We start from the raw sequence: 12,863 nt of genomic DNA on the forward strand, positions 1-12,863 counted from the left end.
GACATGAAGAGACATTTCTCAAACAATGCATACAAATGGCCAAAAGGTATACAAAAAGGTGCTCAACATCACCAACCAGCAGGGAAATGCAAATCAAAACTACAGTGAGACGTCATCTCATACCTGTCGGGACAGCCATTATCAAAAAGATAAAAGATAAATACTGGAGAGGATTTGAAGAAAAGAGAACCCTTGAGTAACAGGTGAGTAACAGGTTTGCATTGGTGAGAATGCAAACTGGTATAGCCACTACAGAAAACAGTATGAAGATTCCTCAAAAAATTTAAAATAGAACGACCATATGATCCAGCAATCTCACTTCTAAATAGATAACCAAAAGAAATGAAATCAGGATCTCAAAGAGAGATCTGCATCCCCATGTTCACTGCAGTTTTATTTACAATAGCCCAGATATGGAAACAATCTATGTTTAGTCAATGCATAAATGGATAAAGAGAATGTGACATAGATTGATAAATATACAGAGAGAGATATAAACATTATTTAGCTTTGAAAAAACAACCTGCCATTTGTGAAAACATGAATGAACCTAGAGGATGAAATAAACCAGACATAGATACATATGATCTCACTTACATGTGGAATACAAAAAAGTTGAATTTGTAGACACAGAGAACAGAATAGTGGGTCAAAGAAATGGGGAGATGTTGGCCAAGGGGTACAAAGTTTCAGTTATGCAAAATGAATAAGTTCTAGAGATGTAATTTACAGCATGGGGACTATAAATTAGAGCTACTAATACTGTACTATAAACCTGCAACTTGCTAAAAAGAGTAAATGTTAAAGAGTTCTCATCACACACACAAAAATGTTAACTACGTGAAGTGACTGATACATTACTTTGCTTCACTGTGGTAGTAATCTCACAATATATACATATAAAAAAGTCACACTGTACACCTTACAAATACACAACTTTTATACCTCAACAAAGTTGGATTGTTTCCTGGTAGCTCAGCTGGTTAAGAATCTGCCTGCTATGCACAAGACCCCAGTTTGATCGCTGGGTTGGGAAGATCCCCTGAAGAAGGGATAGGCTACCCACCCCAGTATTCTCGGGCTTCCCTGGTGGCTTAGACGGTGAAGAATCCGCCTGCAATGCAGGAGACCTGGGTTCGATCTCTGGGTTGGAACGATCCCCTGGAGAAGGAAATAGCTACCCACTCCAGTATTCTTGCCTGGAGAATGCCACAAAGAGTCAACACAACTGAGCGACTTTCAAGCGCTTCCCTAGCGGCTCAGTCGGTAAATGCGGGAGACCTGGCTTCCATCCCTGGGTTTGGAAGATCCCCTGGAGGACGGCATGGCAACCCACTCCAGAATTCCTGCCTGGAGAATCCCCATAATCAGAGGAACCCAGCGGGCTGCAGTTCACAGGGTCGCAAAGAGTCGGACACGACTGAGCAACTAAGCACAGCACAGCAAAGTTGGATTAAAAAAGAATTCAGGAGTGGAATGATACAGTATCTGTCAACTACGCTCAAGAGGTGAGGCCAAAGGGTAGTATGTGCATGTGCAGAAGGATATGGAGGCGGTATAGCTAGATCTTAACAGTCAATGACTCTAGTTAATGAAGTAATCAGATACTCATTGTAGTGTACTCTCAGCTTTGAGACTTGTAGCTCTTCAGCTATGACTTTAAAAATACCTCTAGGGTATACAGGAGCAGTATGTGACTACATCTATATGAAATCAGTCTTTTTCCCTATAAAGAAGTTCATTAAGCAAAAGGAAACATCAGCTCACTCCCCAAATTCCAACATAGTGAAATTTGATATTGATATTTTTAATAATTTTCAAAAATTATGAAACCATGTACTTAGCCTTCCCCTCAGTCTCTAATGCTGTAACAGAAAATAGTAACAGACTGCAAGATGTCTTGAGATACATGTTTAATTAACTCTTCCTTCTTTCTTTTATTTTAGTGCTTAGATTGTTTTTAATTATCTCTGTACCCATATTTCCCTCTCATTAAACTATAGTGCCTAAAGGACAGGGAATGTGTCATTTATTACACATTTGTCATTTGTCTATATCAAACACAGAATCTGACCAACTAGCTGTTAAGTATAAGCTAAATAAATGAAAAAGAAAAATTGGACAAAACTATTTCAAATGAAGTGATTATTTCCAATTACTCTCAGTCTGGAAATTCACTTAAATGCAGTGATTTAAGTACAGAAATGTTCATCCCACTATGATTTGTAATATTAACATTTTAGAAATAAACACATAATATTAGGAAAAGAAAAACAAATATAATATACCCATATAATGCACTTTAATACAGTCATTAATAATGGTATCAAAGCACATTTAATGGCTTAAAGAAATTTAAAAGAAAGAACATTGCAAATTAGATATATGATATTATGTTTAAAAACATATTAAAATGCAATAAAAGGAAACTAGAATAGTTCCTTATAAAAATGGATTATGATCTTTTTTTTCTTTCTTCATATACTTCCTATAATTTAAAAATTTTCTGCAAGTAGCAAGCATTATTCTTACAACTAAAAAAACTTTAAGAAAAAGAAAAATTTATTTAACCATCTTTTCCAAAACTACCTTCTTTCCTATGACATTCCAATGTCCAACTGCAATGTTTAATCTCCTGAAGAATCTTTAATTTTCATAAACCTATTAACTATAAATCTTTTCATATAGTGTTTAATAACTGAAAAAAGTAAAATATGAATTTAAGAAAAAATTCACTATCAAATTCCAGAACAACAGAATGATACCATATAGTACCCAAGCTAGAGATTCAGATAACTATACAAACTCCAGAATTAGAACTTTCAAATATCTTGGTTTAAATGAGGACTCTAAAACCTGTTACAAGCTTCCTTAGGGAAGCACAAAATTCTATTTCTCACAGTCGGGTTTTTTTTAACTCCCTAGAAACAGAAAGCTACATACATATCTCTACTTCTCTACATGTTGCTCCACATTCTTCCATAAACTGTTATCTACCACTTCTGAAGCTTAAATCCAAACCTTTCTTGCTTCCCATGTTTTTACATTAGGAAAAAGCAGCAGCTAGTCACATGGTAAGTATTTTATTGTCACAATATTTTTCACAACTGACTGAATATTTCACATACCTTCTTCCATTAACCCTCGGATCTGCTCATCTTTCTCTTTCAAAAGGTCTGCCGTTTCACTACTATTTAATCTAGTAGCAAGTTCTTCTTTTATACTTTTGATTTCCTAATTTAAAAAAAAAAAACATGAATACCATAAAGAATTAATTTCATTCTGGGCATATTTTTCATTTTTTTCCATATTCAATTAATTGCATTTTCAGTAACAACCCGTAAGTTTTGTTAACCTGAGTTTATATCACCTTGTTTAATTAAGAGCAAGTTAAAGAGCTTTGAAAATGACATAGAAAACCTAAATTCAGACATAAGCAGGTTTTAATATGGAAATGGAAATGAGTGTAAGTTAACTTTCAACACCCTTTTTGAGTATCTCTACACATATTTTCCACAGGTTAGACGTTATTTTTGGAACATTCAACTAGTATATCTCCATTTTTTACTGTATTTCTTTTCCTCATCTGATACTTGAAATGAGTATTCCTCATCCTCATACTTAAAAATATGCTGCTAAGTAAGAGAAAAAAACATAATTTCATAAGGTCCAATCTACTTTAATTAAGCAGAGATTTAACAGAAACATGTTACAATACTTCATCTTTTGAAACAATGGTGATATAAAGTGTCCTATGATTTAAAATTTGTTTTTCACAATGCTCTGAAACTAAACAACAGCTCAAATCAACTAACATTTACTAAATATTTAAAGTATACTTTGTATCCATTATCATTTAATCCTTACAACAGTCCTAGGAGGGAGGAATTTGTACTATTCAACTACACAAGTAAGAAAATTACGGTTAAGAAAGCTTGAGCAAACTTTGAAGGTGAGAGAGCTATAAAGAGGTAGAGTTATAACTTGAACCCAGGTCTGTGAATCCCTAAAGCTTATGCTCTGAACTATCAACAGCACTGCTGTCCATTTTCAACTGCCAAAATTCCATCCATCAAGGTCCAGGAAGAATATCATACCTTCCATGAAAACTTACTCAGTTCCTCTGATTAAAATTCCTCCACGATACCATTTCAAAATCCTTATTCATCCACCTACTACTATATGTTTGTTGATATTATTTGTCTTTCAAACTAGGAAGGCAAACTCTTCACTTAAGGTAATTCAATTCACCTTTAAATTTCCAATGAATCCTAAGCAGGGGGTTCATACATGGCAATACACATAAAATGTATTAAAAAACTTAGGACCCAGGGTTTTCCACCTATTAATATAACCAGTTTGGATCTATTTTAGATCTACAATGTAAAGCACACTACAGAAGACAAACATTCCTTAAAATCTACTTTTTGTACTGTATTCAGATGGAATGGAGCAAGAACAAGAAGAGTTAAGTTAGTTAAGATAGTCTCAGGTTATTGTTACTGTCTGAAATGATACTAATTGAAGTCACTAATTAAATCAGTCAAGCAGACAGAGGTATATCATGTATTTCTTTTCTGTAAAAACATGCACAGAAAAACTATAAATTATCATTGGTCAAGAAAGGGGAAAACAACCTTAGAAAGGCACCTAATGAGAAATGCTACTATTAACAATTGAGATACAAACAATAATTAGTAACCTATTGGTTACCAATTTCTGAAATAGCCAAATTATAAGAAATATTTACTCTGATTACAAGAAAATACTTCTGAACTGCTCCAAATGATAAGAACTAGAACAATGGTTTCCAACCAGGAGTATTTTTGCTTCCAGGGGGACATTTGGCAATATTTTCACTTTTCACAATTGAGGTGGGATTGGGATGGCGGGTGGGTAAGGCAAGACAATACTGTATCTTGTAGATATGGGCCTGGGATGCTGGTAAACCCCCTGCAATGCACAGGGCAGTGTACTACAGAATAAAATCATCCAGCCCAAAATAGCAACAATGCTGAGGTAGAGAATCCTACATTAGAATAAATCAATATTTTATTCTAACATTCAATGTCACTAATCATTAGGAATTTTTATTTTAAAATAACTAACTTGAAAGACTGTGTATGTGTGTGTGTGTGTATATGTTTGAAGTGGAAGTGAAAATAACAAAAGAAAATAATGATAACTTTTAAAATTTATACAGTACCATTTAGATTTAAGTGTTATTTATTTTGATGCAATTATAATTTATAAAAACTATTCTAAAGATCCTTGCTACACACCTTGCAAGGACTTTACACACAAAGTATACAAACAAATATTTGCTTAATTTTTTTTTAAAGTATCAAAAATCTGAAATTCTAAAGGTACTGAAAAATTTAAAATTTAAGTGTTAATATACTCCATGGTATTCTTTTAATCTTACTTTTTTCCCAATACCAAAATATTATTAATGCACTCCTCAAAAATATATGTCTCTATAGAGTTAGATTAATATTATTTTAAACTTCCATTACCTTTTTAGCAGCATCTCTCTCTTTGCAGGCTAGCTGAACTTTCTTTTCCGCTTCTGCAATTCTTTGAGTAAACTCATCTTTCAAGGAAGAAATGCTACTGCTTTCTTCTTTCACTCTGATCATTTCACTAAATTTAAAATAATACTAAGACTGAAAATATTTGTATATATATTCCAAAGTTGAGATCAGTTTGAGTTCAGTTTGCCCCCCCAAAATAACAACATTCTCTTCAACATGCACCTTACTAAAATAGATTAATTTGAGGCCTGTTAACTTTTAAGAGAAAAATTACCTGTTTATTTTAAAACATTTCAAAGAAAACTCATTAGAAATTGAAAATGTCACCAATATTTGATGTGTAAAAATTAGAAAAAGATAAATAAAACTTGTTAATCTTATTGTGTCATATTTTACTAATCACTTCCTTAAAGCAAACCAATGCTCAATATTTTTTTAAACTGTAATGTAAGTTTTCTCTAAATATAGCTTTTAAATCTCTAATACTAAAAGTTTATTAATAACTAAAGGGGAAGAAGTTTTTCTGTTTTTGTTTTACAAAACACCTCTCTTCAGTGCCACTGGTAAAAGAGTAAGATAATTTGAGGAGAAAAGTAATCTCTAAGGGTAGAACTGAAATGATATTCAATTTTCAGTAATTATAAATAAGTTAAAATATAAAATATTTCAATTTAAAAAACATGCTTAAGTAATAACCAAGTGCATGGGCCACTACCAAATGTATAAAATTACTCATATTTGTAAAGTACTTACTCTTTCAGATTATCATAAGCTTCTTCTAGAAGTGCTTTTTCTTTACTAAGAGATAATAACTGAGCTTCCCTTTTATCCAGTTTCTCATTCAGAAATTCAACTGTCTGGATAAGAAGAATATACAAAAGTCCAACATTTAACTTTAAAACACCATTTTTACATGCAGGTAAAAACTGTAAAGGTCACCTAATCACTATAATAAATTAGCATTATTTCATAAAAAGAATTTTTTTAAGAAAAGGGAACACAGTGGACACAGAACAGCAAGAACTCACACACAGTGGGTCGGATAGTATAAACTAGTAGTACAACCACAAAGCTGGACAGCTGGTGGTTTGGTAAAATGCTTTGGAAAACAAGCAACATCTAGGTGAAAATCTATATAATCTTTCATGTAGAAAATTCTATTTTTAGGTATACCTCAGAGAAGAAAACTCTTGCATAACTGTAAAAGAACGTTTATAGCGGTTTGTAGTAACAAAAATGTGGGGAAGAGTGGACATGTTCACTAAAAGAAGAGAGGAAATTAGATGCAATCAAAATAGATCAAAGCCTCTACTAATGTTCTCTATGTTATCTGGGTAGTGGACATACCAGTGTTTGCTTCTCCACATTATTCTTTAACCCTAATGTGTAAGCTTTTTAGCATGATACATTGCATTTAAAAAATAAAGGTAACTTTAGGGACTTCCCTGGTGGTCCAGTGGCTAAGACTCCATGTTCTCAATGCAAAGGGCTTGGGTTTGATCCCTGGTCAGGGAACTAGATCCCACATGCTGCAATTGAAGAGTCTGCATGCCACAACTAAAACCTGGCACAGTCAAATAAAATAAATAATTTTTTTTTTTAAAGTAAAGGTAATTTTAGAAGATCCATAGGCACAAAACTTTAAAATCTCCAGAATATATCAGTATAAAGCCAAGCAAAAAGGAATGATCAGACTATCCTACTCCTTAGGTCCTGCTGAAGCAGTAATACCTGTGCATGAGGAACAGTGCCTTTTGTACTAAAAAAATTAAGACCTAACCTGATTTAGGTCTAGGTTAACTTAGAAATCACTGACCTCCTAAGAACGGTTCAAAAATATATTAATAGTGTTGTTTCTAGGAATTCAAACTGCTAGAGCACGACATTTTGTTTGTGAAAAATATTAAACCTAGGTAACAGAATCTGGCACTTTTTGTACATTAAATAATTCAAATACATGACACTTAGAGAACATTTCTTCAAGATATCTTATATCTCAGAGGAGTCTATTAAAGATGCCAGATCAGACTCAATTTCTATATCTAAAAAATCATAGAAAAAAACAAAACTGTGACTTAACGTCAAAAAATTTACACCACTTTCCTTTTGCCTGCCAGGCTCCTCTGTCCATGGGATTCTTCAGGGAAGAATACTGGAGTGGATTGCCATGCCCCTTTCCAGGGGATCTTCCTGACCCAGGGACTGAACCCTCATCTCTCGGTCTCCTGCATTGGCAAAAAGGGTTCTTTTCCACTAGCACCACCTGGGAAGTTTTTTTATCTACTAGGTAAAAGCAATTTGTCATTCCTAAGCAACATCTTTGATCCTTGGACATTTCTCTTTTTCATTTAAGACAGCTATCAATATGAAATATCAAAAACAACATAAACAAGAAAACAAAATGAAACAATTAGTAACAGAAAAACATCAATGACCTGAAACCAAATTTTTTCATTTAAGATCTCCCTACAAATAATGTGAACATGCAAAAAATGTTTGGGGAAAGAAAAATCATGTAAGATTTAGATTTGCTTGAGCACCTCTATCTGCAAAGGAGTTGAAGGTATCTGTTTACATAAAATAGTCCTTTACAAACTAACAAATTAAACAATATATAGCAAAAGAATACTAAGGTGATAATGCAACAGTAAAGGCCTATGATGGGATTTTTTTATGCTCAGTTACACTGAAATATCAACTTATGTTACCAGAGTTGCCTTGGAGAAATTTCAAATAATGTCAATAATTCTTCATCTTTAAGATCCTTAACATCACACTTAAATGGCAAAAGGCCTGTCTTTTTTAATCAAGACAATTATTAGGCCTCACTGAACATTAAAAATAAACCAATGATTTAATCTCTGAAAAGCATATCAAAAAATCCTCTTCCATTTCTTAGAGTTACCTTGCAGACATCTTCCTTCTCAGAAGGTGCTTCTGGCTGTCTTGAAGCTTCAGGCTGCTCAGCCTCCTCACCCAGGACAGCGTGTCCTTCATTTACTGATGCGGAAGAAACCAAGATATCAGGCTGTTCGCAGTTAACAGGAGTTGCACTTCGGCCACTTTCTTCCATTTCTGTTTCCTCATTGGGCATAATTAATGTTTCATTTGCTTCTTCAGGTTTTCCTTCAACAGATTCAATTGTTTTGGTCTTTGGAGTTGAAGAACTAAGTATAATAGGTACTAGAGAATATCCCCTGCCTGACAGTTCATCATCTGAATTGATTTCGCTGACACTACGGCTATCTAATGACTGTACACTAAATGAGTCTATTCTTTCAAAAGCATCAGATGAGCAGCAACTCTCAGTGAGTTTTTGGAAATCATCTAAACGATTATATTCAGGACAAGCAGATGCTGAGAGAAGCTGAAAGGATGTCTGCATCAAGTGCAGGCTTGATTTTGAATCTGTATTTTCCTGTCTAGAACTTGCTGAGCTCTCACTTATTACACTTTCATGATCTAAAACTTCAATATCACTAGTGGTAGAAGTACCTGACGAGAAGGTACTAACAGGAGGAGAAGGTGTATTGCTCTGTCGGTCTTCATGTTTTTGTTCCTTAGGTTCCAAAGCCATGTCCTTGGGTTCTGCTGTGAGAGGCTGTGTAGACATACTAGACACATTTTCCCTAGTTGTTTTCACATTCATAACACTTTCAGATACTTTCAAATGCACTGTTGGCACCTTCGTATCAGATTCTTTATGAACACTTTCTTCATGCTTATGCTCAGTTTCAGGTGACAGAGTACTGACTGCCGGAGTTTCCTCGGATACACATGGAGGGGAGTCCATTACTTTTGACTCAGTGGCATCAGGTATTCTTGACTGTCCAGTGTGCAAGGACTCCTGTAAGGTGCTTTTCACTTCTTCTGGTCGCTGTGACTTGGCTGGTGGTTTTGATACCACTGGGCTCTTCTGAATGGTCTGGACATCAGCTGGAGAGAGAAAGGCACTGAAGAAATTTTCAGATTCATCTACCACAGTTCTCCGAACTGGCTTTGTAATTGCTTTAGGAGAGACTACTGGCTGACTCTGAGGTTCAGTGTTGGATTTTAACCCCCAGGTTGAAGTATCCCATCCTCCACTGACAGGGGGACTTATTCCTTTGACAAAAAAAAAAAAAAATTAAAAAAGAAAATTTTACACACACACATATATATAAAACATGCAAATTGCAATAATTATTGTTAAGTCAATATAAATACGTCTTTTTAAAACTCTACAAAGTACAACCTGTAATTTGTATCTGTTACACTCCTCACTTACAACATAATTAATTAGTTCATCGGTTAACTTTAGGCCATGAAGATGAAAACTGGTGTGCATTTGCCCAAGAGGAACTAGGAACAAAGATGAAATACTGGACTTGGCATGCCAGAAACAAGTATGTTATTCCCTCCTACAACAAATTAATAAAGTAATGGTAGATGTTAATAATCCGTGCCAAGTCCAAACTACATACTATGCATCTCACAATAATAGGCAGTATCTTCACTTACAGGTCATGTGCAGTCATGAAAAATAGAATCTACCTTCTATATAGTTAGTTTCATATTAATTTTATTCTTATAATATCAATGATAAAGCATCATTATCAGCTAGACAGACAGTAACATTCAACACTGAACCCAAAATACTGGTGACAAACATTCTTTATCAAAGATCAAAGTAAACTAATGGGAACAGTAACTTCTAAAGGACAAACTCATTTCCATCCACTTAATGACAAACTCATTTTCCGAGTCCCACTCTTCAAACCCACTCCCTGAGAAACTTTTGTTCTCTTGCTGAACTCTAAATCATGTTAATAATTAGTAGAAGGTCATATGAAATTCAGAAATGCATCTTTAGAACTATTGCTTTTTGATAAAGACAGCAGTTTACACTAGGATTAAAAAAAAAAAAAGAAACAGGAGAAAATAACCATCTTCTGGGCAAGAAAGGTAATTGTGTCAGTTATACAAATAATATGTTACTGAAAAACCCAATGATAAACAAAGAATGGCATATTTGCTAAAATACTTTAAGCATTTCTTAAAAAATTTTTTAAAAGTCACCCATTTCTAAATTCATAAGTGGCTGAGCAGAATTTATCACATACTCTGAACAACTAGAAGCTGATGGGCAGAGCACAAGTACCTAAAAACTCCTAAAAGCTGTCAAGCTGGAAACTAAAGTCTATCCTAATTTAATGACTTTGGAGGTATGTAGGAAACTTTAGCTTGGGGGTACAGTTTTATATCCATTTATTCAGTAAAGCAGAATTGAGAAAAAAAATTAAAAACAAAATTAAAGATACAAAGGAATGAGCAAGATAAAGCGCTGTATTAAGTTATGTCAATGAGTGACAGAACTCAAATTTGCCAGTTTGAGAAAATTTTACACAAATCGCGGGATTATGCGATATCCACTTGTGATTATGATTATGTGATAATCACTGCTCATCTTTTAGTGATGGCAACGTAAAACACAGGTCATCAGTGAACATTTATGGCATTTCACTAAAATCTGAACCTATTGTGGATAACCTATTTTCTTTTAAAAATGAATCACAGAACAGGATTCAAGTCCAGGGTGTCACAGAAAGAAATATCCTTACAAAGTTTAGTCATTCAATATGTGGGGTAGCCTGATAAAAAGGAAGTTGAGCTACTCCCACCAAGGTCCTATACAGTTCAATTCAGTCACTCAGTCGTGTCCGAGTCTTTTCGACCTCATGGACTTCAGCACGCCAGGCCTCCCTGTCCATCACCAACTCCCGGAGTTTACTCAAACTCATGTCCATTGAGTCGGTGATGCCATCCATCCATCTCATCCTCTGTCGTCCCCTTCTCCTCCCGCCTTCAATCTTTCCCAGCATCAGGGTCTTTTCAAATGGGTCAGTTCTTCGCATTAGGTGGCCAAAGTATTGGGAGTTTCAGCTTCAACATCAGTCCTTCCAATGAATATTCAGGACTGAAGTTAACAGGATGATGACATAAACACTTGAGCCAAACTATCTTAAAATGAGGTACCTCAAATTTAGGTCTTGACTTCTCAACGATGTAAAATTAGAAACAGAAACCAGAAAGAAGTAGTCAGGAATAATTTATTCTTTCTCTTAGAGGTTCACACTCCGAAAGAGGGGCCAATCTTCACGCCACACACCAAAAGGATTTAGACTTAGCGCCGAAAGCAACCGAAGATCCCTGAAAGATGAAGCCCAAGGTCTCTGAGACAGAGAGACGGGGCTCTTAGGGACTAGACTTTGCAGCAAGCCGCAATCGCCGGGCGCGCCCCCACGGACCCTCCCCCTGGCGGAGTGGCCGAGAGGAAGTTACCGCGCGTCCCGGTATCACACTCAGGGCAGCACCCGCCCCGAGGACCGTCTCAGGAGAGACGGTCATAACAGAGAACAGGACGCGCTTGCAAGCTCGCGAAGTGTTCGCGACTGTTCTTCCCGTCCCTGCGGACCGATTTCGATACTGTGCTCCCTAAGAGAACGCAACCCACCGGGGCTGGGGGCGGAGGGGGAGGGGGCGCTCCTCCGAGGTCTGTGGAGCGAGGGCGCGGGGCCACTACCACGGAATCGGGTCCCCGTCAGCCCCCAACCCGGGGCCATAATTAAGGAGGGACCCCGGGGCTGGGTTTTCCCTCGGGACCACAGCAACGCTCACCTGAGAGGCCAAAGCAGCGTTCGGGGCCGTGCTGAGGCCGAGGACTTGCTCAGGAGTCCGTCGCTCAGCGACAGGCAGGAGCCCGGCCCCCCACCCCCCGCCCCCCGCTTCACCTGTTGGCCTCTTGAGAGACGCCCGCGGGATAGAGGGACGCCGCCGCTCGCGCCCTTACCTGGCTCTCCGTACGGAATGGTCTCGGCCCAAGCGCTCGGCTCCTCTTCCTGGATATCTAGGACCCTGTCGATGGACTTCTGGGCCTGGGACAGGGCCTGCTTGGCGAAGCTGGAGAGCTGGGAGGCGTTGAACCAGCTCATCTCCCCTCCTCAACCGCCGGCGTTGGCGGCAGCGGCAGCACCGAGCGGGAAGGCCAAGGGACAGGCCGACGGTCGGGGGCCCGGGGGAGGGTGCAGGGAGAGCCTCGCCTGCTTCTCCACTCGGCGGGGCCTGTCAGTGGGAAACCATGACCCCGAAGGTCTCCCCCGAGCCCGAGATGTTACCCTCGGCGCTCCCCACACAGCTGAGACGACAGGTTCCAACTGCGCAGGCGCTGGCTGCTTCCACGTACACAACCGGCAACTCCGGGAGCCCAGAGTTCCGCTGATAGACGGAAGAACTGAAGAATGTGACGTCACTTCCGGGAACGCAGGCTCACCTATAGTTACCGAGGAACGC

General features: G+C 37.4%; 1 protein-coding gene across 1 annotated transcript in view; it reads right to left on the minus strand.

The window, feature by feature from the left end:
* Window positions 1-12,854, minus strand: part of TMF1 (TATA element modulatory factor 1) — a 30,677-nt gene extending 17,823 nt beyond the window's left edge. Inside the window, exons 1-5 of the mRNA XM_043443505.1 lie at window positions 12,364-12,854; window positions 8,440-9,638; window positions 6,288-6,391; window positions 5,517-5,643; window positions 3,129-3,234 (exon numbers count right to left, since the gene is read on the minus strand). Coding sequence (XP_043299440.1) covers window positions 3,129-3,234; window positions 5,517-5,643; window positions 6,288-6,391; window positions 8,440-9,638; window positions 12,364-12,505 — 1,678 coding nt within the window. The 5' untranslated portion in view covers window positions 12,506-12,854. The remainder of the gene's footprint in view (window positions 1-3,128; window positions 3,235-5,516; window positions 5,644-6,287; window positions 6,392-8,439; window positions 9,639-12,363) is intronic.
* Between the last annotated feature and the right edge of the window lie 9 nt (window positions 12,855-12,863).

This window comes from Cervus canadensis, chromosome 22 (genome assembly GCF_019320065.1).
Source record: "Cervus canadensis isolate Bull #8, Minnesota chromosome 22, ASM1932006v1, whole genome shotgun sequence".
Taxonomy (NCBI): domain Eukaryota; kingdom Metazoa; phylum Chordata; class Mammalia; order Artiodactyla; family Cervidae; genus Cervus; species Cervus canadensis.